General features: G+C 33.8%; 1 protein-coding gene and 1 pseudogene across 7 annotated transcripts in view; both read left to right on the top strand.

The window, feature by feature from the left end:
• Nucleotides 1-23661, top strand: part of AEBP2 (AE binding protein 2) — a 79504-nt gene that overhangs the window by 41934 nt on the left and 13909 nt on the right. For 4 of the 7 annotated variants that reach the window (XR_005657240.1, XR_005657241.1, XM_039882556.1 and 1 more), the window contains 3 exons: nt 2631-2698; nt 4588-4701; nt 7304-7330. Coding sequence is in view for 5 of the 7 variants with exons in the window: in XM_039882556.1 (XP_039738490.1) it covers nt 2631-2698; nt 4588-4701; nt 7304-7330 (209 nt within the window). In the remaining 2 variants the exon portion in view is untranslated. Of the gene's footprint in view, nt 1-2630; nt 2699-4587; nt 4702-7303; nt 7331-7871; nt 10550-17782; nt 22521-23661 lie in introns of those variants that run through there. The other 3 variants (XM_039882560.1, XM_039882558.1, XM_039882559.1) reach the window with 2 other exon arrangements.
• On the top strand, nt 15425-15546 carry LOC120618693 (uncharacterized; annotated as a pseudogene).

The raw sequence follows: 23661 nt of genomic DNA, 5'->3' as shown, positions 1-23661 counted from the left end.
TTCTAGGAAGAACCTTGTTGGACTAATACCTTGGCTTTTATTCTGTGTGTGATGGGAAACGAAGGAGTTTGAGTAGCCATGATCTGACGTGATTTTTTAAAATAATTTTTATCAAGGTGTCTTAAACTGCACTCATGTAAAGTATACAGTTCTATGAGCTTTGATAGTTCTACGTTCCTATTAAGTTACCACTCCCACACTTAAAATACAGAACATTCCCACCATTCAAAACTTTACTGTTTGTATAGTTTTGTGGTTCATTCTGCCTCTACCCACTACCTTAGAGAATTCACTGATCTCTTTCCTTATGTAAATTTTAATGTTCTCGCTTTGGTTTCTTTGTTGTGAGAACAGATTGTAGGTCAGGGTGCTGGGCAAAGGAGATCAGTCTTCTCAGTATCCCATGAGAGAAAAGACTGGAATGGTTCGAGCGGAGATGCCAAAGAGGTTAGATTCTGGATGTCTTTTGAAAGTAGTACTGACAAGAACAAGAATTATGGATGGATCACATGTCAGATTTGATAATGAGAGGAAAGGATGGCACTAGTGTTTTTGGCCTGGGCAGCTGGCCAAAAGGATGGAGTTGCCATTTAAAATAGAGGTTGTGGTGGTGATCAGATTAGGAGAGAGGGGGAGTATATCTGTAATATCGACACATTCTGTGGAATCATCTAGTGCCCCTGTCACGTAGGCAAATGGGCATATGGATATAATACTAAAGAGTTTGAGCTCAGGAGAGGTGTGGCTACAGATTCAAATATGGAACTTTGCAGCATATAAGTGGTTTTTAAAGGTATCAGACTGGATAAGATCACCTAGGATCTAAGTATAAATAGAAAAGAAAAGAAATTTAAGGACTGAGGTTTGGAGACCATCAACATTTAATGATTTAAAGGGCAATAAATCTGATGAGATAATGGTCCAGTAATGAGCAAGTATCTACATATTAGGGAATAGTGGTGATGATGATAAAGTGGTATTTTAAAAAAATAACCTTCTTTCACATGCTTTCATTAGAGTAGCTCCTTGTGATGAAGTCCTTAGGGTCACCATAGGAGAGTAGAGATAAAAGAAAAAACAACTAAAAGTAATGGTGATGGTATTAGGAGTGTAGTAGAAAATTTAAAAATTTACTGAATGAAATCATCTATGACAGTAAAAATAAGTTTTCTAGCTATGGAAAACATCTGAGGATTTAAGAACATGAAACCTATGTTTGTCATAAATTTAAAAAACTGAAGAATAAGAGAGATTTGTACCCACAAGTGATTTCGGGGAGGTAGAGGTGCCTTGACTGAGGAGAAGTCACAAAGGTGGAGTGAAGAAAGCTTTTTCCTGAGGAAGGTGGAAGGAAGAGACATCTATATTGGGAAAAGGTCTTTGTTGGACACAATAGAAAGGAGGTAGGTAAGCAAGTTCCCCAAAGTTCCATGTGTGGGAAGGTTTGATGGAGGCAGTATGTGTTAACAGAATCACTTCCGTTAGTAGTCAAAATGTAGTCAGTACTAACTACAAATTTAAGTTTCCTAGCTATCAAATTAACTTTTATAGGAAGCAGCCATACTGATAAACAGTTTGCAGAGAAAATATGTAAGTGAAGGGACTGTGCTGTACAGTTTGCCTATTCGTCTTAATTGAAACATTTTCTTTCGAGCCTTCTCCAGAAGAGGTCAGCAGATTCCTAGTTAACAATTGACTTGCTACGCTTGGTTGGTTTGCATTGTTTCTATATCTTTATTTCTTTGTAGAAGTATTTTGTTTTAGCATCTTTGGATCTGTCCTTGGGCTTTTTAATTAATCTCATTGCCAGGTCTAGAATTAGGGTACTTAATTAACTATAGGTTTTTAAATAATGGGCATAGGAAATGTTTTATTTTTTAAAGGTGCTGTTATTTTATTCTGATATGTTTTGAGGATGTCATATAACATTTTGTGTTGCTCTTTGGAACTTAAACTTGGTAAAGTGCTAATTTTGTTAATACGGAAGTTGTAAGAGTTGTAAAATACCATTTCGATTTGTTTTTATTTAAACATTACCGTAATTTTCAGAATCTGGTAATGAATGACAAGTGTATTGTTTTTCTTAAATTCTATTGGTCTTTTTGTTCTTGTTGAGCCATCCTTTAACTTAGATAGAGTCCCTAAAATTGAACCTAAACACTAATTGGCTAATTTTTCATTTAAATAAACCAAACTAACCAACAAACAAAAAAACTCCAAACAAATAACAAATACCTTAGTTGTAAATTAGAGACTTTCCCCTTCCCAGCGCTGTTTGTTCTTTACTGTTTCTTTATTCTTTAAAAATATTCCAGCCAATATGGATTCTTGGTTAGCATTTTAGCTAAGCTACAGACTTAGTAGATAGTAAAATAAATATCAATTCTTTAGTAAAAATATCATGGTTTTAGTATTTGGCTATATAAACCACCTTCAGTTCCTTTTTTCTCTGTTTCTTTTGTGAAAATATATGATCAAAGGTGAAATTGCTACAAAGCAGGGCAGAACAAGACAAGGTGGTATTATTTGGTCCAGAGTATGAACGCCTAAAAATTCTTGATTAGTGCTTTTTAATGATATATTAGAATAATGTGTTACTAATCATTTTTTTGATTTCTTATCATTACTAGGTAATAGCTAAGAGAAAAGAAGATTCTGGAAAGATAAAACTTTTGCTTCATTGGATGCCTGAAGACATGTAAGTATTTGGATTACTATGTATAATTAATAGACTAGAATCTTTTATTAAAACCTTACACTCGAAAATCAGTCAAGTTATTGGATTTAGGCATAAAAGACTTGCAGAAATTAAACCATGAAACATTTTGAGGTTATTAGGATTAAAGAGGTAATCTCTGAAAGCCCCTTCTTTAGTACCTGCCTCAAGGTTATAAGCTTTAAAGCTAGCCTTCTTATTGTTTTTAATAAAAGTTGTCATAGCAATTTTTAATAGGATGTGATTATTTTAGGATTTTTAATGACCCTTAAGTAGTAAGCAAGCAACCTTAGTTGTACTTTTGTTTGAAAAGTTTATTTAAAAAAATTTTAAACATTTCCCAACACAATTAATGATATTTTATAGAAAAAGCAGTTGGCCAGTTTTCCAGCAGTGTTAAATTTTTCTTTGAGTTTTAATACCCATTTTAGAGTACGTCTGGTCCAGATGCTCCTTAATTTAGTTAATCAATTTTGATTTTCTTTTTATCCTCTTACTGACTTTTTTTTTTCTTGTTACCAAAGGTAATAAGGGTCTTTCATAGAAATTTTGGATAAAATTGATAAGCACAAAGAATAGAATAAATTTATTATAAAATAAGTTATTTTAATTGAAGAAATGATTTAAATTCCTCTCCATCTCCCCTCAAGAATAGGATAAATTTAAATGAATGGAATCACACTTTGTATACTTATTTTTCAAAACTTAATATGTGGTTAATATTTATCCTTATTAAATATATATATATATATTTTACAGTATTATTTCCTAAACTCCATTTTAAGATGTTAATGAATGTGATGTGAATTAAAAGTACTTAAGTAGCTTTCGGAGTTTACAGGACACCTTAGCATATTGAAATAAATTATTTAGGTTTTTTCTTTTAAAAAAATCTTATATCAGACTTCATTAGTGTAGAACATATTTTCTACCACTTACCTCTCTTCCCTTTCCAGATTTTATGGATCCGCTACTGTAAAATGTTTTGAAACGGCAGTGTAAAATTTATTTAATAAGTTGTTTTTTACTGAACATTAAAGTTACTCCTTTTTCTCTTAAAAAAAGATTAAAATCTGTTGTCTTCCTGAAAGTTTGTGCCCATTTTAAATCCCATCTACTGCGTTAGAGAGCTTATTTCTCTCTATTATCAACATTGGTTATTATAATTATTACATTTTGCAATTCTTTGATTACAGATCATTTTTAAACTGTTCATTTATTTGGTGAATTGATGGTTTGTGTTCTTTGTCTACCCCGTCTCTTTTCCCTAATGAGTGTTTACCTGTTTCATACTGATTTGTAAGACCTAGTTTTATATTAAGGTTCTAAACATAGTTTCTTTAAAAAATATATTCCAATGTCTGTGTATTTTTAGTTAGTACTTTGAAAATTGATCACTCCAAATATTAAAATGCTTTTATTTGAATGTCCTTGTAGGATTAAGTTTCTTTGATTTTAGAATTTTGGTTATATATGCATATATATATTTTTGAAGTGGAACTTGGTGAGGTTTTTACTTATTTCTTCAAAATTTGGTGTCTAATTTTCATCAAGTCAGGCTCAAGTGTGAATTTCACTAAGTAAGCTAAATGACAGGGGAGGGTGTTCTAATATGTGTTTCTAAGTTTGATATGGCTTTGTCACCAGAAATTTTTAATGGATCTCCAAATTTGTGCCTAAATTTTCACCCTGCCATTCTTAGCTGGGACTCAGCATCCCACTACCTAATATTCTGAGTTCCCTTGGCTCCTGATAAGCTTGTAAACATAGGTGGCCCTGTCAGACTGGCAGAAAAGACTAGGTAATGTGAAGCTGTTGAGGGGTAAATTTAAAATTAATGTTATTTTATTTGCTTGTTTTTAAATTCATAGTCTGCCTGACGTGTGGGTGAATGAAAGTGAACGACATCAATTAAAAACTAAAGTAGTTCATTTATCAAAGCTACCCAAAGATACTGCCTTGCTTTTGGACCCAAACATATACAGGTAATTTAATGCTTGATGTGATGTTTTACTTTCTGCATTGAAATCTTAAATCTCCCTAAATTTTGGATAAAAGGTTAGGACTTATTTTAAGTACTGAATTCAGTACCCAAGCATATCTTGCTTTCTAGAGCTTTGTATATGGCAATTACGTCACAAAGATTTATAAATACAGAATTCAGAAAGATTATATTTTGGTAAAGTTTTTGTGTCAGTTTAATTTTAGATTTGTCTTAAGTAAATTAATTCTAATATACATAGTACTGAAAAGAATGCCTTATGTTTAAGTATGTAATTCTTTTTATAATACCAGACTTTTGTGGACCTGGTAGTGAGTGTATTGCATGTGCTCAAAATACCATAAATGATTGAGTTTTTTAAACTTAGGCTTTCCCCAAAACTTTTCAGAAGGTCAGATTATATATTATTGTGTTTGTTTTTAAGAGGTAGCATAGAGTGTTCGCATTTCTAATAATTTTCTGATCCGACCTTTGTTTTAATAATGCTATGCTTATGAAGGTATGGGGGGTAAAGGAGAAGAGATCAACATTTCTGACTATGTGCTGAGTCACTTTGCTAGGTGCTTTACATATACTTCATCCTCACAGCAGCCCTGTGAAGTAGGTGTTGCTATCTCTGTTTTACAGATTGGAAAACTGAGACAAGAGGTTAAATAGCTTGCCCAAGGTTACCAGATAGTATGATGTGACTGAACTCCATACTGCCTCTATCCAAATGACATAACACTAGAGTGATTTAAAAAGTGGTAAAAATGCTTAAAAGGCACTCTTAATGAACAAACTTTCTGTACTTTTTAAAAGAAATTTTAATTTAAATGTATTTTACGGAAGGAATAAGTTAGATAAGTATACGATGACATATTATAATAATTGATAATCCCAAATGTAAATTTTATTTATCATGAAGAGACTGTGTTCTGTGCTAAATTTTGAAGCAATTAAACACTTTGAAGGTTCTGTTCATTCCACGACTCAACTTTTTTAGAATGTTATTCACTGTTAAAGGAATTCTATAATTTGAGCCATCTTCTGAGAATGAAATCCTAGCATAATGAGTGCTTGCCATGTGGAAACACTGAGACTCTATAGAGTTTTCCCTAGTCCAAAAATTAAAAACATATATATCTTTTGGTCAAAGTGCTAAGTACAATAAAACCCTTGTTTTTTGTGGGATGAGCTAGGTTATGAAATTAATGAGCAAAGAGAACAGTGAAATACGACTTTAAAGGAGAAGATTGAGGGGAATCCACTACCAAAAATATGGAAAAATTACGATTTAAAAAATAATTGAATATTCTTTACTTACTGGTAGGTACCTAATTTGGGGTTTATTTTTGTTTACTCTTTAATGGGAGTAATTAGCACTGCAAAAGCATGATATTTTGGGAGAGCCACCCTGCTGTCACAACCAATTGTAAATGGCTGTTACTTAGGCAGAGAGTTGACAAAGGGACATGAATCTTAATTATAAGAGTTAGACTGACTTCATGTTTCTGCTCTGCATTCTATTCCTCCCCTCCCCCAGGGTCTTCCTTTTTCACAAAAGCAGCTTATTATTTTATTTTATTTTTTAATTAATTTATTTTTATGGTGACACTAGTTAACGAAATCCAATAAATTTCAGGTGTACAATTGAACAGTAAGGCATATATATATTTATACTGTGTGTTCACCTCCTATAGTTAGATTTCTTTCTGTCACCACATACTTGACCCCTTTTACCCCATCTACATCTCTCCTCCCTCCCCACTACAAAAGCAGCTTATTTTTTCTGTTTTTGTGCTGTATAGGAAGCAATTAAGATAGTTTAATGAAAGTGACAAAATCATTCAGGCTCAGAACTGGTGTTCAAAAGTGCATAGGAATTGCATTGCATGTTCTCAGTGTAATTTTACAATATTTGATGTCATTCTTGGGTAATGAAGATGTTCTTAAGACACGTAGGTGTGTAGTTAATTTTCTTTAGCTGTACGCCCCCTTCCCCACATCTTAATATTTAATTTTAAGTATAACCTTTCATGCTTCCGCTATTCTGGAAATTAGAATTTAGGCTACCTTAAAGTGACAGAGAGTAATAGAACCCCCTACATTTGCCGTATTTGGTGTAACATTTTACTAATATTTTGGATTTTGATTGCGAAAACTTGTGAAATTAAATAAAAGCGGGGGAAAGCAATTATTCTAACTTGTTTTAGGAGAAACAATTTGTGGTTCGTGTGCATCTCAAAATGAAAGCATGGCAAATCTTCCAAAAATATATTATCCTAAAAACAAGACTAAAAAGAACATATTTATTCGAGATCTAAACACCAGTTTTAAAGTACTAGTTGGTTAAAACACATGTGTTCGACATGAGATTCTTCTTTAGAAATACATTAGCAGGCTACATAAAAAGAATTTATTAAAAAGCCGTATTTATAACTAAATTTGCATCTATTATGTGTGACTGCTTTGGAAGTAAATTTTAATGATCAATAATCATCACCTTTCCTATATCATAAATATTTTTAATGTCCCTTTTGAAGTACTTAATGTGTTTTTGATTCATTTGAATAAAAGAATATTCCCTTTTCTCTTTTTTCTAGAACAATGCCGCAGAAGAGGTTGAAGAGGTAAAAAATAAATAAATACATAAAAAGCAAACGAGCGGGGACACCTGCAGTCTTAGTCACTGACAATGGGTTTAGTAAAAGTTGCACATTAGAGTCAACCCCCTTCCTTTTTTTTAATCCAATATTTAGAATAATATTTATGCTTAGTGTAAACATTCTGTGAATGAAGTAGGCTCTTCTGTGGAATATATTAATATATTACTGTATATCCACATTTTCATGGAATGGTACTGTGGGAGACTGAGCAAACACTCTTCTGGCAACTTAGTGGAACAGCTTCTAAAAGGCTTTTGCATGCTTGCTGCTTTAAGCTGCTTTTTCCCCCCCTTTAGTGATTACAATAACTTATATTGGAAAGAAAACAATTACAACATGTGCCCTTACAAATACCAAAAGCACTGTAAGGATATTCGTCTTGACAGTGTCTATTGATTTGAAGTCATATTAGGAAATATTTAGACAATGAAAATTATCAAAAGATAATTTATCTTTCAATTATGATAAATAGATGTGATTGGTTGCCATTTGTGTTCTTTTGCAGAACTCTGATAAGAAAAGTGTTCAATTTGTATTTAAGCAAACAGTGAACGACATTTGCAATCAACTAAAAATTCGTCTTTCGAATTAGGGCTGAAAATTTCTGTTAAAGAGTGTTGCCGTATGTCTGGTCGCTCCCTTTTCAGGACTAGGGTTTTCTCATGGAGTACAGTATGTTAATATTTACCTATATAACTAATCTGTTAACGGTTTTTGAAAAACCTCTATTTCAAATATTTGAATAGTCATATTTTATTTTAACCTGCATAAGCCTCTAAAATTTTTTTTTCTGAGGAAAGCATTTGGTTTTTTAGTTATTAATGCAAGAAAAATTGTATTTTTTTTCTCAAAGTATCTTCAAACTGAATCCTTTATGCACCAAAGTTGGTTTTGAAAAGGAAAATAAAATCACTTTCTTGCTTGGTTAAGCAAGAAGCCATATGGATTTTTTTTATCTTACAGAAATGGAAATATGCGTAACTTGTTAGTAATGTATCAAACAAATGTTGCATAGAGATAATAGAACATTGCTTGTAAATAATTCAGCAGATTTGTAATATATTTTTATATTATGAAATGTACTGTAGATGTTTTTCTAGAGGCATGAAAGTTAAATGTATATATTATGGGTAGAAATAATATTGAAGGATATTGTAATTCACTAGTGCTGCCAGAGGAATTGTTAATAAAGCACCTTCTTTAACAATAAATGTCTTTTGCAGACTTAAGGGACTATGTACTACTGTTAATATCTTTAAGAACAAAACACATTGAACATCCTTCCAGAAAGTCTTGAGGGAGGACCTATACCCATAATAGAATTATGGCACTCATTTCTGACAGTGACTGTGAAATCAATTATTTCCTTACTGTTGGAAGGACATATTGTAAAGTATGTGCTTATATGCAGTCAAACTGCAGAAAATACTCCTGATTGAGGAGTTTTCACTTTACTACAGTAATATGAAAACCAGCAATTTTTACACTAAATTTTTTAAAGAAAGAATAGACAAAATTACAGAATTAAGCCTTTGGTTTCAAAATGGGAAAGGTTCCATGATACATAAATCATTTCTCATTTACTTTAAAAAAATTTAAAAATAATAAAAATTATGGGAGACTTTATTCGTTAACAATGGGGAAAAGAGCTATATACATGAAATGAGTCATATAAAATGAAGTGCAAATAAAAGCACTGCTATTATAAGACATTCTGGAATGGTTGTTTAATAAGGGTATTATTCATATGATCTGTAGCAAATGTGATTTTATTTTTTAAAAAAAGCAGTGTGTTTTCTTTTTGTTTTTTGCTTAAGCACTTCGTCATTTGCTTTATTCTGTATCTACAAAGTAATCTGCAATCTCCTTTGTTCTTTTAAAATTTTGATTTGTTATAAAATTGCCAAATAGAAATGTTTTCAGATATATAGTTTGTACCTGTATTTTTTATTTTATTGCCTCATGTTCTTGTAAGTCATTCTTAATTGACCGATGATTGTAGACCTTGCCTGAGTATTTTTTCTAATAAAACAAAAAGCAAATCACTTTAGCTTCAAAATTGTAACAATTCAATTAAATTTTGCAACGGCATCTGAAATAATCATCAAACATTTTCTTTAAGGGCACAGCAAATAAATTAGTTTTTCATTATGTAGAAATATTTAGATGTCAAAACCAAATTTCATGGTTCTTGATTAGCCTGTGAGTACTCAATCAATCATCATGCTTTGCTGCTTATCTGACTTTGGTCCGATACTGTTAATAGGCCAAAAAGAATATGGAATTAAAGTGAAAAGAGTTGTATAACTTTACATAATGTTTATTAAGTGATGTCTACCCATCTATATTGTTCCCCCTAACCCTCATATATGACATATTTGTGATATGGTACCTGAAATATAATTAGTCTCTTACTCAAAATCCGTTGTCTAGTTCAGCAGCAGTCAAACTGCAGCCCACAGGCATACCCATTCATTTAGGTGTCGTCTGTGACCGCTTTCACCCTGTAGTGGCAGAATTGAGTGAGTGAGATATTTTGGCCTGCAAACCTGAAATATTTACTCTCAGTCCTTTAAAGGAGAAATTTGCCAATCCCTGGTACGGTTGATGAAACCTTTGGAAAAATAAACCTGGACAACACAACTTATATTTTAGTATGGTAGTGTTGCTCTTGGTAAGCCAGCACATTAAATTTCAGTGAAAGCTGTTTAATATACTTTAAATATTGCCATGTTAGATTCTTACAACAAATGGTGGTTGTTGTTTTTTTTTTTATATATATACTTTTACATTGGATTTCTTAATAGTTAATACCTCACCATTTGTGTTTTTGTATTTTGTTTTACTAAATAGGACCAAATGAGATTTTGTAAATCAGATCATGTTTAAACCACAAGGCACATTTTGCTCTATCTTGGAAGTGGAAAATATTGTGAAATTTAAAGTTGTTTATTTTTTAAATAAACTTATTTTTCATATATAAATCTTCCTTAAAGTGGACACATGTTACTTCTGAATTTCAGTTGAAAGGAAATTAAGATGAAGAACAATCAACTCTGATGGGTATTTTAAGATTTGTTTTATTCTCATTGAAAGCAAATGATAATCATGTCAGTAAACCTTTGTAAAACTTTTTCCTTTCACACCTTAATAAAATGTTTTAAATATTCAAGTACTCTTAAAGGATAGAATTTGCAACAGTTATTTAAATCATCTTTTATTGTTTGCTGTTTGAATTCTTTTTAAAATATATGGTTAACAAGAGATGTTTGAGTAAAATATAAAAGTGTGAAAAGGTGGTTGAAGTCTTTAAAACAGTTTGTGGGGGAGCTTTTTTAAAAGTGTTTAATACTGCTGCAAATTTCTTTAAAAGGCAAACAAATTCTTAGTTTTAAGTAGACTCTCAAGATGAAAACCTGTTACATGTATCTGTATAACAAGGCCTAGGGTTGCAGACCTACAAGGAAAGACATAATTTTTTTAAAAAAGAGAGTTAATCATGCCATTGAAAGTTTTTTTTTTTTTTTTAAGCAAAGCGGTACATTTTGGGAGATTTCAATGAAAAATATTTTTCTATTCTGAAAAATGTAGAAAGCAATTTTTAAAAGGATAAATTCTTTAAAAGAAGTTATATAATTCTTTAAGAATTGTATGTGTGTATGTATGTAAATTCTTAAAGAATCTGTGATGCAGTAGAAAATGTTTTGCAATTCCAACATAGTGTTTTAATATAAATAAGGTCTGCAGTTATTTATTTATTTTTTGTCATTTCTCATGGGCACAAGCCTCAGTATCCTTTAACATGTAATGTTGCATTCTTTTTTTTAATTTAAAAATTTTTAAAAATATTTACATAGTCCAGTTTATTTCCTGAATCAGGTTTGCATGGTATATAACACACATGGTTTATTACTCTGAAAAGTAAGAAGGACTTTTAAGTGGTTACAGTAAGAATTTCAACCCATATTTTCTAGATCAGTATTCTTTAAACTCTTATCTACCAAACTGCTTTTCAGTGTGAGAGGAAATAGATGTGCATTGTAATACTGCTGTAAAGTTGTTCCCAGTGTTTCTGCCATAGGCGATCCCTAGCATGATACATAGCACAAAATAGTCTCTAAAATATTTGTAGAATGAGTATTATAGGTGAGTACTTGTTACAGTAAGGTATTTTGGAGAGTTATGACTACATAAAACTAGTGGGGTTGAAGCTACCTGGCTTAAACCATACTCTATGATAATGTTATATAACTCTTCATATGAACCCTAAATTTGTCTAAACAGTTTCAGTGTAAAGGATTATTGATGTTATATTTTTACATACTCAGTTGTAATGAGTATGTAAACCAGTTTTTTGGTTTAATTTTGTTAAAAATAGTCGTTTTCAGTAGTGCCTTGTTTTTTAAAATAAGACCTCAGTTATATTTACGATATGAGTAACTTTTAAAGTAATAACACTACTTCGAAGGAATTACCCAGTATTTGATTTCTTTCTTTGACTGTTTTGTCTTGTTTTCAGAGCATTGGTCCCCCAAAGCACCTTTTCTCCTCTTCACTATTTATATGCTTCTAGTAAAAAAAAAACTTAGGTTTTACAAATTTTAACAAATTTATTATGAAAATTCAAGAATTTATATGTTCCTATTAAAATCATGTCAGAAATTCATCTATATTTGAATGCCTGATAAGTCTCACATAAGATTATTATATGCTTTGGGGCTTTTTCCTTTTAGAAAAGTATACTGTTTTGGGAGAACTGTTTAGGGAATAATAGATTATAAAATATGAGCATTTACTTTTGATAGGTGAACATAGTGCAAGTAGTTTAGTATAAATATTTGAGCATTGCAGAAGACTGGGTTAGAAGATTCTGTTTGTCTCTTTGAATGTCATAAATTAAGAGAGCCTAATTAGTTTTCTTAATACTTGGATATCTTTTTAATACCTTCATAATACCTTTAAAAGATTGCAATAAATGTCATAAATGCCATTTTTTTGGTAGAAGAGCTCAAGTTTCTCTGTATCTTTTTTCTTCTCTATATGTTCTTCCCTGAATCATCCAAAATATCTAATTTCCTCCTAAAATGTAATTCAAAATAGCAGTTTTCTAAATTTTGTCTTTGAACATCAATAATGTTAGAATACCACAACTAAGAACAGTAAGTTTTCAGAAAAAGAGTTAATGTGGACTCTTGAGATCCCGTTGGGCCAACTCTTAGAAGAAATGCATTTGCATATTGAAAAGTCTTTATAACTGATAGTAAAAATAAATATTTTAAAAAATATTTGTTATTAAAATTACAATTGCTACAACAAGAAAATAATATAGAAAAGGGAAAAAAGTGAAAGTCATCACTGTCAACTGGCCACACTTCCTTGATTTCCAAATTAGTGTTTTGTTGAATCTTAAAAAAACATTTTGTGCTTAATTAAATTGTTATGATGTATCTAGTTCTAAGATTTGGCTTTTACTCAAGAATTCATATAGCTCCTATTTTTTATGGCCAGGTGTAATGTACCATAAATTATTTAACCATTCCCTTTTGGCCTACATTGAGAGATTTTACATAGTTTCTGTCATATAATACAACAGCATCCTTGAAAATAACACTTGGAGATTTTTATACTGTAGGTTCCTGGAAGATATGATTAGCTGACTTAAAAAGAGTTTTGAATTGTGTCTATTATAAGTTTTGGTATTGCCAAAATGTTTTCCTAAAAAGTGCCAAGATAAACTCTCACTGACTGGATGTAAATGCTCTTTCCCTACACTGTACCAATTCTCAGTTTAAAGTTTAGTCAATCTAAGGTGAAAAAGTGGGCTAAGAGTATGATTCCCTGGGTTTAGTTCTCAGTTCAGCTGAAAACTGATGGGTTTGGGGGAAGTGCCTACAATCTCATTTGTAAAATGGTGTATTATTACCCAGTAAGATTTGTTATAAGGTTACAGTGAGATGTATAGTCGTTTTGAATGAGCATGGCGTGAAGGGTACAGTCTTAATCTTTACATTTTATGATCTTTGCGAACTCACTCTAGTTGTGGTCTTTTTTTGTCATTGGAAGAAATGTAGGTTTTTCTGATTATTCTTGGGTAATAAGTTCTTCATGTGTAGTCACACAAAAAAATCTCATTTTAACTTATTATTTTCAATATTTTTAAATTCATTTTAACTGTACAATTAGAAGAGTTCTGATGACTCCACATAACCATGAAATCACCACAAGATACAGAACATTTCCATCACCTCCCATGAGTTTTCTCATGCTTGTTAGCAGTCCAGCCTCCCCTTCAGCCCCAGGCAATCACTGATCTCTTTTAATGTAGATTGGTTTGCTTTTTCTAAAATTTATATAAATGAAATCATGCAGTGTGTGCTCTTATGCTTGTTTTCTTTCAGCATGATTTTGAAGTGGATCAATAAATGCCATAAATATTTACATTTTCTTATCTAATGATACTGAATATTTTTTCCTGTATTTTTTGGCTATTTGTGTTTTACATAGGTATTGGGGATGCTGTGTTATGTGAACTCATGACTTCAGGTTATTATTTAAGACTAAAATACAAAAGACTTCTGAGATGTGATTGGGTAGCGTTAAGTGTATTAAGACATTTTAAAAACAATTTCATAATTGATATATATCAATTTTTAAGGTAACTGTGGCTAAGAATGGAAGTTTTTAGGTATTACTGGAGATGTTAGAACAAATACTCTTAGCAAAGAAATTTGCTGCCGTTGTACTAGGAATGTTGTGAAGTTAACAGACTAAAAATTAATAGAATATAATAGAATGCAAAATCTTAGAGCATCTGCAAAGTGCAAGGTACTGCTCTAAATGCTGGAGATTCAGCAGTGAACAAAATAAACATTCTTGACCTTATGGATCTTAAAAGTGTGTGGATGGGCAGTATACAAATGAGTAAAATATGGTGGATCATGTGAATGCTGTGAAGGAAAAATGGAAGGGACAGGTAGAGAATTTGTGATGCCATCTAAAGGTAGTTAGGTAAGGCCTTATCGATAAAAAGTGATGTTTGAGCAAAGCCATGAAGGAGCTGACTGAGAAGTCATGTAGGTTTCTGAGGAAAGAGGATTCCTGGCAGAGAAGCATAAAAGCCCTTGAGGCAAGATCCTTTATTCAAATGTGTGTTAAGTTCTTAGACTTATGGTCCCAGGTATTGGTGATGCTGCATTTAACACAACGTTTTTTAAAATTCCAGCTTCTTGGAGCTTACATTTCATTATGCTTGATGTGTTGTAGGGTTGGGGTTGACTGATATGACAGGACTTCACATGAGGAGATGGGAAGCCATTGGAGGGTTTTGAGCAGGGAAGAAGTCATCTGAATTAGGTTTTTAAAGGATCATTCTGATGACTGAACAATTGACTAAGTGAGCAAAGGCAGAGGCAGGAAGAACAGTTAAAAGGCTATTAAAATAACCAGTAGCTCAAAACAGAATAGATGGTAGTGAAAAGTTGGAACTTAAGTCTTTGAAGGTAGGTTTGCTGAGAGTTTAGATATGATGGGAGAGTCAAGAATGACCAGGTTTTTTGGCATAAACTAGAAGCAAGGAACTGTCATCCCAACAGTGATGGAAAGCTTGCAATGTGGAGGAGGTTTGGGGAGAAGTGAATTAAACTTTGAATGGTTTATATTTTGGATGTTTATTAGACATCCAAGAGGAAGTGTCATGAATCAGAAGAATTTATAGTGGGAAAGATTTAAAATAGAAGAATGTGAATGCAGTTTACATACTTTGAAATCTAAGTTAAGTTGTTACACATTCATAAAGATTTTATTTCACCTTCAGTGAAGAGTTTGTAAACTTCCTTGTGAGTTGGGGCTTGAGCAAGAGCAGGAGGACTCTGGGCACTTTTAAACAAGCAGCAGGAATTTGACCTAAGACCTAGTAGAAATATACTTTTCCATAGGTTTTTCAACTGCCAAGAATGATCAATAGTTCAAGTTCCTTGTGCTAAAATATTTAGGAACAGGTAAACAACTGTTTATCCTTTATATCCTGTATACTAAACACCAGTTTAAAAGAATCATCTTTTCTACTGCCATGCCACCACCCTGAACAAGCCCGATCTCATCTGATCTCAGAAGCTAAGCAGGGTTGGGCCTGGTTAGTACTTGGATGAGAGACCACCTAGGAAGACCAAGTGCTGTAGGCATAAAAAGTAAAAAGTAAGGGATTGTAAAATGACAAGTTCCTTGCAATCTGTGAGGTCAAACAAGGGTTGCCTCGCTCCCCCCACCCCACCAAAATCTTAAATCTTTACAGCAATAGTGTGGGATAGGTAGGCATTAACTTTAACCACTTGGAGTACCAGGAATAGTGAACATTTATCAAATGCTAAATGCCAGACTCTTCTGAATGCCTCAGATACATTAGCTCACTTAATCCGCATAATAATTCTGAAACTGATATCCCATTTTATGGTGGAGAGAACAGGTACAGATTAATGTTTCCAAGATCACATAGGTAGCATTTGGCAAAATCTGGAAATTTGTGAATTATATCCCATGGGAAGTGACTTTCAAATGGTGTAGTAGGACAAGGCAAATGCCAGAGGGAATAGCATGTGCAAAAAAAAAAAGTACAATTGTGTGAATATTTAGTACCTAGCACGTACTTAGTATTTGGAATAAAAATGAATAAGGCGTTCTGTTTATACTTTCTAGACTTGAAAGTAGGGAGAAGATTATAGTGACATTAATAATTTCTGTATAATGTGAATTGCTGAATCAGAGATAACACCCAGAGTATTGAAGCAGGGAACATTTGGCCAGTCCTAGAGCATCAGGGCAGGCTCGCCTTGGAAGACAACTCAGAATAACCTTTTAAAGATTACGTGGGGTTTAGTACTAGAGAGTGGAGGGGAAGATGGAATAGTTTAAGATAGAGGGATCTCCATGTGCCATATTGTAGAACAACCTGGTGTCTAGGTCAAGTGGAGGCCCAAAGCAGTGAGAGGTAAGTCCAAAGAGGTTGGGAGGATCCTCTTTTGAGGGCCTTATTTCCATGTGTCACAATTTGGGCTTTATGTGAAAGGTTGATGGGGGAACAATAAAAGGTTTAGGAAGGAAACTGATGCTCAGATTTGTTTTGGTCACTGCCTAGTAGTAGACGAGAAGCTGGGCCTGGTGGAGTGACAATGGGAAGATAGTCCAGGTTGCTGCTCTGCCTTGCTCTCCAGAGGGGAAATTAAGAAAAGGAAAAAAATCATAATTTTCAAAGTTTAAGTTTTACTGAAAAGTAATTTTCCAAGATTTGCAAATATTAGAATTTATTACTGGGGAAATTAATATATATTTTTTCTTATAGTTCTTAATCAAACATACTGCCTATTAAATAAATAGGGGGCTAGACCAAGTGTCCCTTTTAGTTACACATTGCTCTGATTGTACCATTACATGTTTTCTTTCAAAATGGGTGTAAAAAAGTACTAGAGTAATGCAGAGTACAATACATTACCCATTTTACCTTTGTGAGAGGTAAAACAACAAAAACTGTCCTTAAAGCACTTAAAAAAATGGTCTTGTCTTTATGGTATGTAATATTCAAACTGGCAGGCAAATCCTGCCTAGATTTGTTTCCAAATAGAGAAAAACTGCCTCATTAACATGGGGCTGAACTAAGATTTTTTTTTTTTCCTCCAGCATTATGGCTTATTTTGCGACATTGTACAAGTCGCTTAGGACCTTAGCAACATAGGGCATATTTCCTGAAATAGAGACCAATATATAGTAAAAAAGTTAGTCGATATTTATAGTTTATAAGGAAACTTGAACATGAGATAGATAGTCAAGGCAGATTTAGTAAATATCAAATAATTGAAATTTTATCTTTGTTAGAAAAAAAGGGGAAGGGGGAAATAAATGAATCAGTGAGCAACAAATCTGTGTGTAGTAGTCATTCCCTGTGGCTGGAATAAGGGCCAGCAGGTCGGCCTTGGACACCGTATTATGAAGATTAGAGATTGAAGTACTGCCAGAAGGTACTTCCTAGGATTATTTTATCCTCCCCTTGGAGAAAATATCAAACTGGTTCGGTCTCTTTTTTTTCCCCTTTTGATTGAAAAGGTTTCCTGCTGTCATGAAATGAAGCAAGATAATATTGTTTTAAAAAATATAAGGAAAAATTTTAAAGTAATACAACTGGGATTATGTCCACAAAATACATGCTTTGAAATTTATAAATTTACTATAGATTGGCCATAAACTTGTTAGGTCTAAGCTAATTTATGGCGCAAGTGTGAAAAGGAGGTTGCAAAATTCAGGGTGTTTAAAACAGTAATTAAGCATTTAGAATTAGCTGGATAGAGGACTCGTGAATTTGTACATGCTTTACACTTAATTTTTACAGTTGACATGTGAAATATGGGTTTTGCTATTTTTGTTTTACAGATGAGTTGCTCAGGTGACTTTCCCAAGACTATACAGCCAGCAAGTTGCTGAGCCTGGAGTTTGAACCAGTTCTGTCTGTTTCTAAACCCAGAGACCTTACTACTGCGACTTTTTGATAAGTGGTTAATTATTTGAATGTATTTTGCACCTTGTGTTAAAAGAATAAACATTGCTGAAAGAAAAAATTTTACATTAGTATCAAGAAAATCTTAACCAAGTTTTACTCATCTTTCTCCTTGCCTACTTCCAAACTATTTCCGCTTAGTGCAACTGATTGCCTAGCGATTGAAAATTTTAATATGTGATATATAGCAAGATAAATATGGTACAATACCATTGGAAGTATCTTATCTATCTTCGCTTATTCCTTCTCTAATGCTCTTCCTTTCTTTATGTAGATCTGAATTTCTGACCTATATCGTTTCCTCTTCTCTGAACTTTTCTTAGTATTTCTCTACTGGCAACAAGTACCCTCAGTTTTTATTTGAGAAAGCCTTCATTTCTCCTTTACTTTTGAATGATTACTTCACAGAATACAGAATTCTAGGTTGGGTTTTTTTCAACACTTTGAATATTTCACTTTGTGTGGTTTCTGAGATCTCTGATGTTATTTTTATCTTTGCTCTATAGATAAAGCATTTTTCCCCTCTGGCTTCTTTCAAGATTTTTTCTTTATCTTGGATTTTTCTGCAGTTTTAATATATGATGAAGTGTAGATTTGGGGGGCATTTATCCTTGTTCTCTGAGCTTTATCTGTGGTTTGCTATCTAACATTAATTTTGGGAAATTCTGTCTTTATTGCTTCAAATATTTGTTTTGTTCCTTTCCTCTCTTCTGGTATTCCCATTACACGTATGCTGTACCTTTGTAGTTGTCGCACAGTTCTTGGATATTCCCTCCCTCCCTCCTTCCTTTCCTTCCTTTCTTTCTTTCTCTCTGTCTCTGTCTCTGCTCCCCAGCACCCTGTTGCCTCCCTCCCTCCCTTCCTTCCATTTGCCTTTTTCACTCTTTGCTTTTTAGTTTTGGAAGTTTCTATTGTTATATCCCTAAGCTTACCTGTGTCCTGTCTACTAATAGAGACATCAAAGTCATTCTTCATTATTTCTGTTCTGGTGTTTTTGATTTCTAGCATTTCTTTTTGATTCCTTTAATTTCCATCTGTCTGCTTACATTACCCATCTGTTCTCAAATGTCTACTTTTTCCATCAACATGTTAATACTTATTATCTTAGCATATCGATCTTAATTATTTTAAATTCTCAGCCTGATAATTCCAGCGTGCCTGCTGTATCTGAGTCTGGTTCTTGTGCTTGCTCTTGTCTCTTTATAATGTGTTTTTGCATTTTAGTATCTATGTAATAATTGTTGAAAATAGGACATGGTAAAAAGAACTGTGGTAAGTAGGCGTTTAGTGATATGGTGCTGAGGTGTGAAGGGAGGAGAAGCTTCCCTGTGCCCCTGGGCTGTGACATTCTCAAGTGCCTCTCAGTTTCTTTCTTAGGTGAGGCAGGATTGCTGGAGGAGGATGTAGTTGGATATTTCCCTTCTCACACCTGGAAGACTTCTCTCAGGTCATTTGGGCCCTGAAAAAACTCCAGTAGGGTCAGGCTCTGGTGAAATAGTTTCCTTAGAGAGCTAGCCTTGTTAAGAATCGCAGAATGCTTTGGGTGTCTTTCAAAATGGCTTCTTTCCCCTCTTCCTGCCAAAAGCAGGAGTGGACTTTTCCCTGTCTTCACTGTGAGAACCTGGGAGGACTCCTGGGGATGAAACTCACAAAAGTGGGGGGTGAGGCTAGAGCATGTTGCCTTGGAGTTTTTCTCAGGTTTGTCCACACTGAGCCTCCAGCAATTAACCAATAACAGTTTTCCTTCCCCAGTCCTGGTTCCCATGGTGGTTTCTGCTCCAGTAAGTTGCGATCCTTGGTATCTGCCTGTCTGTCTCTCTAGTTTTTGGGGCAGTGATTTGCCTGGTGACCTCAATTTTCTGATGGATCTAAGAAAAACTGTTGATTTACAAATCAGCTTTCTAGTTGTTAGGACTCTTGAGTGACGACTTCCAAGCTCCTTGTATCCCAGACCAGAAACCAAAAAGTTAAAACCATTAAATAGTAATCTGCTATTGATCCTTCTATTGCTCTTAACTTTGTAAATGAGAGTTAAGCATATGCAAGGATCAAGGATGTATTTTCAGACTGTATGTTACATAATTCGTATATTCAGTGTTCTCAGACAAGAATAAAATACAATATTTCTGTTTTTATGATTTTTAAGTTTTGTTTTCTCTCTACTTCACCCTACTCAAAAAAGAGGAACTTGAAGAAAAAAGATCAAATGAGCAAAAAGGGAGAGATCAAATGAGGATTGAGAAAATTTGTTAATTCTACTTATTGGTCTGGGGATACAGGAATGAGTAAAACAAAAGGCCCTGTCCTCATGGAACTTCCCTTCTAGTGGGGAGGTAAGGAATAAGACAATAAACAAAAATACAAAGTTAGTGATGAGGGCCATGAAGAAAAATAAAGCAGAATGAAGAGCTAGAGAAAGCTGGGTGCTAGTTTAGTCAGCGCAGTCAGGGAAATTCTCTTTGGGGTGGTTATGTTTGAGCAGAGAGAGACCTGACCAACATGAGGGAGCAGGCATGGGAATATATGGGAAAAGCATGTTGAGGGCAGATGGTGTACGTACAAGCCCCTGAGGAGGGAGTAGGCTTGGCCTGCTGCGTGGATAGAAGGTCAGCCAGTGTGGCAGGAACACAGTGAGGGAGACTTGAGGCACATCATGAAGGACAGAACTGGCAAACATTGTTCTGTAGAAAGTAGGGTTTTTTTTTTGTTTTTTGTTTTTTGTTTTTTTGCAGAGGGGGAGTGGCTTTAAGGTCTCTGTCACAACTACTTAATCTCTGCCATTGTGGTGAGAAAGTAACCAGAGATGTTAGGTAGACAAATGGCATGACAGTGTTCCAGAAAACTTTTTTACAAAACAGGCAGTGGACCAAAGTTTGCATGTTGGCAGTAATTTGCTAACTGCTAATATAGGGCCTCCTAGGCCACTGGAAAGCAGTTGGGGTTTTATTCTAAATATGATCAGAATCATTGGAGGGTTATGAGCAGGTGAAGGAATGGATAGGACTTATTTGGAAAAGGTTATTGTTGCTTTTTGGGGAACAGAATATATTGTCCACATAAGAGTGGAAGCAGAGAAAGCAGTTGGGGGTTTTGTAGGAGTTGAAAGACATGGTGGCTTGTGGCTCGAACTGAGGTAGTAACAGTGGAGTTGGCAAAAAGAGGTATTAGATATGTGTGCGTTTGTGTGTCTAGGGGCCAGATAAGATTGCCTGGCTATTTGAGCAACTGAATAAAAGGTAGAACGTCTTACTAGTTTGGGGAAGAGTTCACACGAATGACATTTGGTGGAGAAATCAAGTTGGGCTAAATTTGAGATGCCTATTAGACATCTAAGTGCCAGAAGTAAGTAGGCAGTAGGATGTATTCCAGTCTTCTTTCTTCAAGGGAGAGGAAAAGGTTTGAAAATTGTCTGGGAGAGTGAATGGAATAAGTAAATGTAATAAAATACTAGACAGCACTGAAATAACATGAAGTTTTTCATCATAAATTTAAAGTGATTGTGTATATTCTCCCCAGCCACGGGGAGCTGTGTGGGTGCATGTGTGGAGCTGGTGGAGGATTGGATTTAACTGGAACTCAGATTTTATTAGGTAGCAGAATGGAGGGAGAGCATCCTGGGGAAAATATTTGGTCTCCAGAATCTAATTGGGGTAAGGAATGAAAAATCAGTAGGTCCTGGTAGGGTTGAAGAATTGTTAGACTTACTGTTACAAGAAGTGAAATGGAAAGGCAGGAGTTTGGTCAGAGTAGAATGATTGAAATTAAGATTTTGCTCATGATAAATTAATTGCTACTGCAAAGATCCAACATAGGACCACAAGAGTCAGTGATTGAGGTGAGAGGGAGGCTATGATCTTGGATGTAGGGGAGTCGAGTAACTGAGGGGCTACGGTGTGTCATTAATCCCTATGTGTATTTTGGAATCAATATGATCGTAAGAGTAGTGGAGATCAAGACAGTAAGCTTGGACCAAGTGCAAACGATGAGGAGTGAGCCGGAAGGTAGTTGTAATTGCTAATTCTAAGCAGCTTTGTGACTTTAGGCCAAGTCAGTTAACCATCCAGGTATTTGCTTCCTTATGTTTGTAATGATGGGTTCATGATCCATTTTTATAAACCTGAAAACCTGGACTATAGTAAATAATGGAAGAAGCAGGAAACGGCTAGAAAGGGAAAGAATGGAAGTTTTTTCCAGTGCAATGATCATCTGTGAGCATTGTTCACGTTGGGCATCCACTGATCCAGAACGTTCTTCAGTGACACAGTCACCAAATTGTCGCCAAAGTCAAGAGGCCAAATTATAAATACTTTTCAGTTATAACTGACTTTTGTGTCCCGTGTTATGTTTGTCTAAGTTTTTCAGTCTCTACCATAATGTTTTATATTTTAAGATCATCAATAAATCGTTATTGAATGAATATAAAAGATTTTCTAAAAATAACTTTTTAAGAAGCAATTTTTCACCCTTAATGCAAATACAACATGAAAGAAAGTAGAGGTTATAATTCTGCATATTTTGCTTAAAGTATGGGATATTTAATAATTGTTTTGTATGTGAATAATTCTAAAGAGTGTAAAGTCTTGCTGTTAATAATAAGAATGTTGCAGTATTGAACCACAGTGGTGTGTATTGTCACTAAAGTCTATTTATAATAAGATATGATTAGAGTTATTTAAAACTCAGTTATTACAATTTGATCTTCACTCTTTTGAGAATTTCATAGTCTCAGGTACAGGTATTTCTTTTTTCCTTTAAGTAGCTCCTAAAGTGATTTGTAGGGAAGCATTCTCTAAATCGACGTGCTCACTTTTCATTATAAATGTTGAGCTACCCATATTCGTAGAAAAAACTCAGTCTAAGACCAGGGCAAGGCATAGAGTATATCTATAGGTATAGTGAGTTTATAGAATATTTAGAAGGTAGCAGGAAAAAATCCTTTAACTACAAATAATCTTTCTCTTGACTCAGATCTATCGCCCATAAGAAATGCTCAAAGAGTGTTTGTTAAGTGAATGAAAGAGGATGTCATTATCAGGCCTTTGATGTTAGACTTTGTCTTTGTATTAAAATTTATAAATCTTCTTAGAACCATTATGGGGCATTAGTGATAAAGAACAGAGATAATGTACTTGTGAAAACAGCACTGGAGTGCAACTGCTTTGGAAAGGCTAAAGTTTCTGACAAATTTGATTTGCCTACTTGATTTAAACAACAATAACTTTTATACACAGCCATAGTTTGTGCAAACTGCTTTGCTTTTGTGATCATAAATTTTCACTTCGTCTCATGAGAAATACCTGAACCAGGTTTTTACTAGGTGCTATACAGCTGACTGAGAAATGTTCCCTTGTCCACGATTAGGAGTAGAAATTTGTTTTCACCTAGGTATAGCCAGATAGAAGTAAAGAGAAAACTTAGGATAGTATTTGGAAAATTTGTAAAGAAACCTCTAAATTGTTCCCAGTCATATATGTGCAGAATATTGAATAGATTATATCAGTCCTAAATCAATTATCATTTCAGTGACAAGATCCAGCCAGACTGATCAGTCCTAGAGGAGCTTGTATACTTGTATAGCATGTCTGAAGGAAGCTTTCCTTTTTGGTGTATAGGATTATCTAATTTTTAAAGAGGAAATATCTATAGAATCTGAATTTAAGTTGTGTAGGCTTTTTTTTTTTTTTTTGGAGAAAACAGGTAGAAATTTCAGAAGAAACAATAGCGCTCCAATAGTTAATTTTTTATTTGATAGCTG

The sequence above is a fragment of the Pteropus medius genome, unplaced genomic scaffold (assembly GCF_902729225.1).
Source record: "Pteropus medius unplaced genomic scaffold, Ma_sr-lr_union100, whole genome shotgun sequence".
NCBI lineage: Eukaryota > Metazoa > Chordata > Mammalia > Chiroptera > Pteropodidae > Pteropus > Pteropus medius.
Note: the sequence above shows the minus strand (reverse complement) of the source record. Positions and strands in the feature narration are given on the sequence as shown.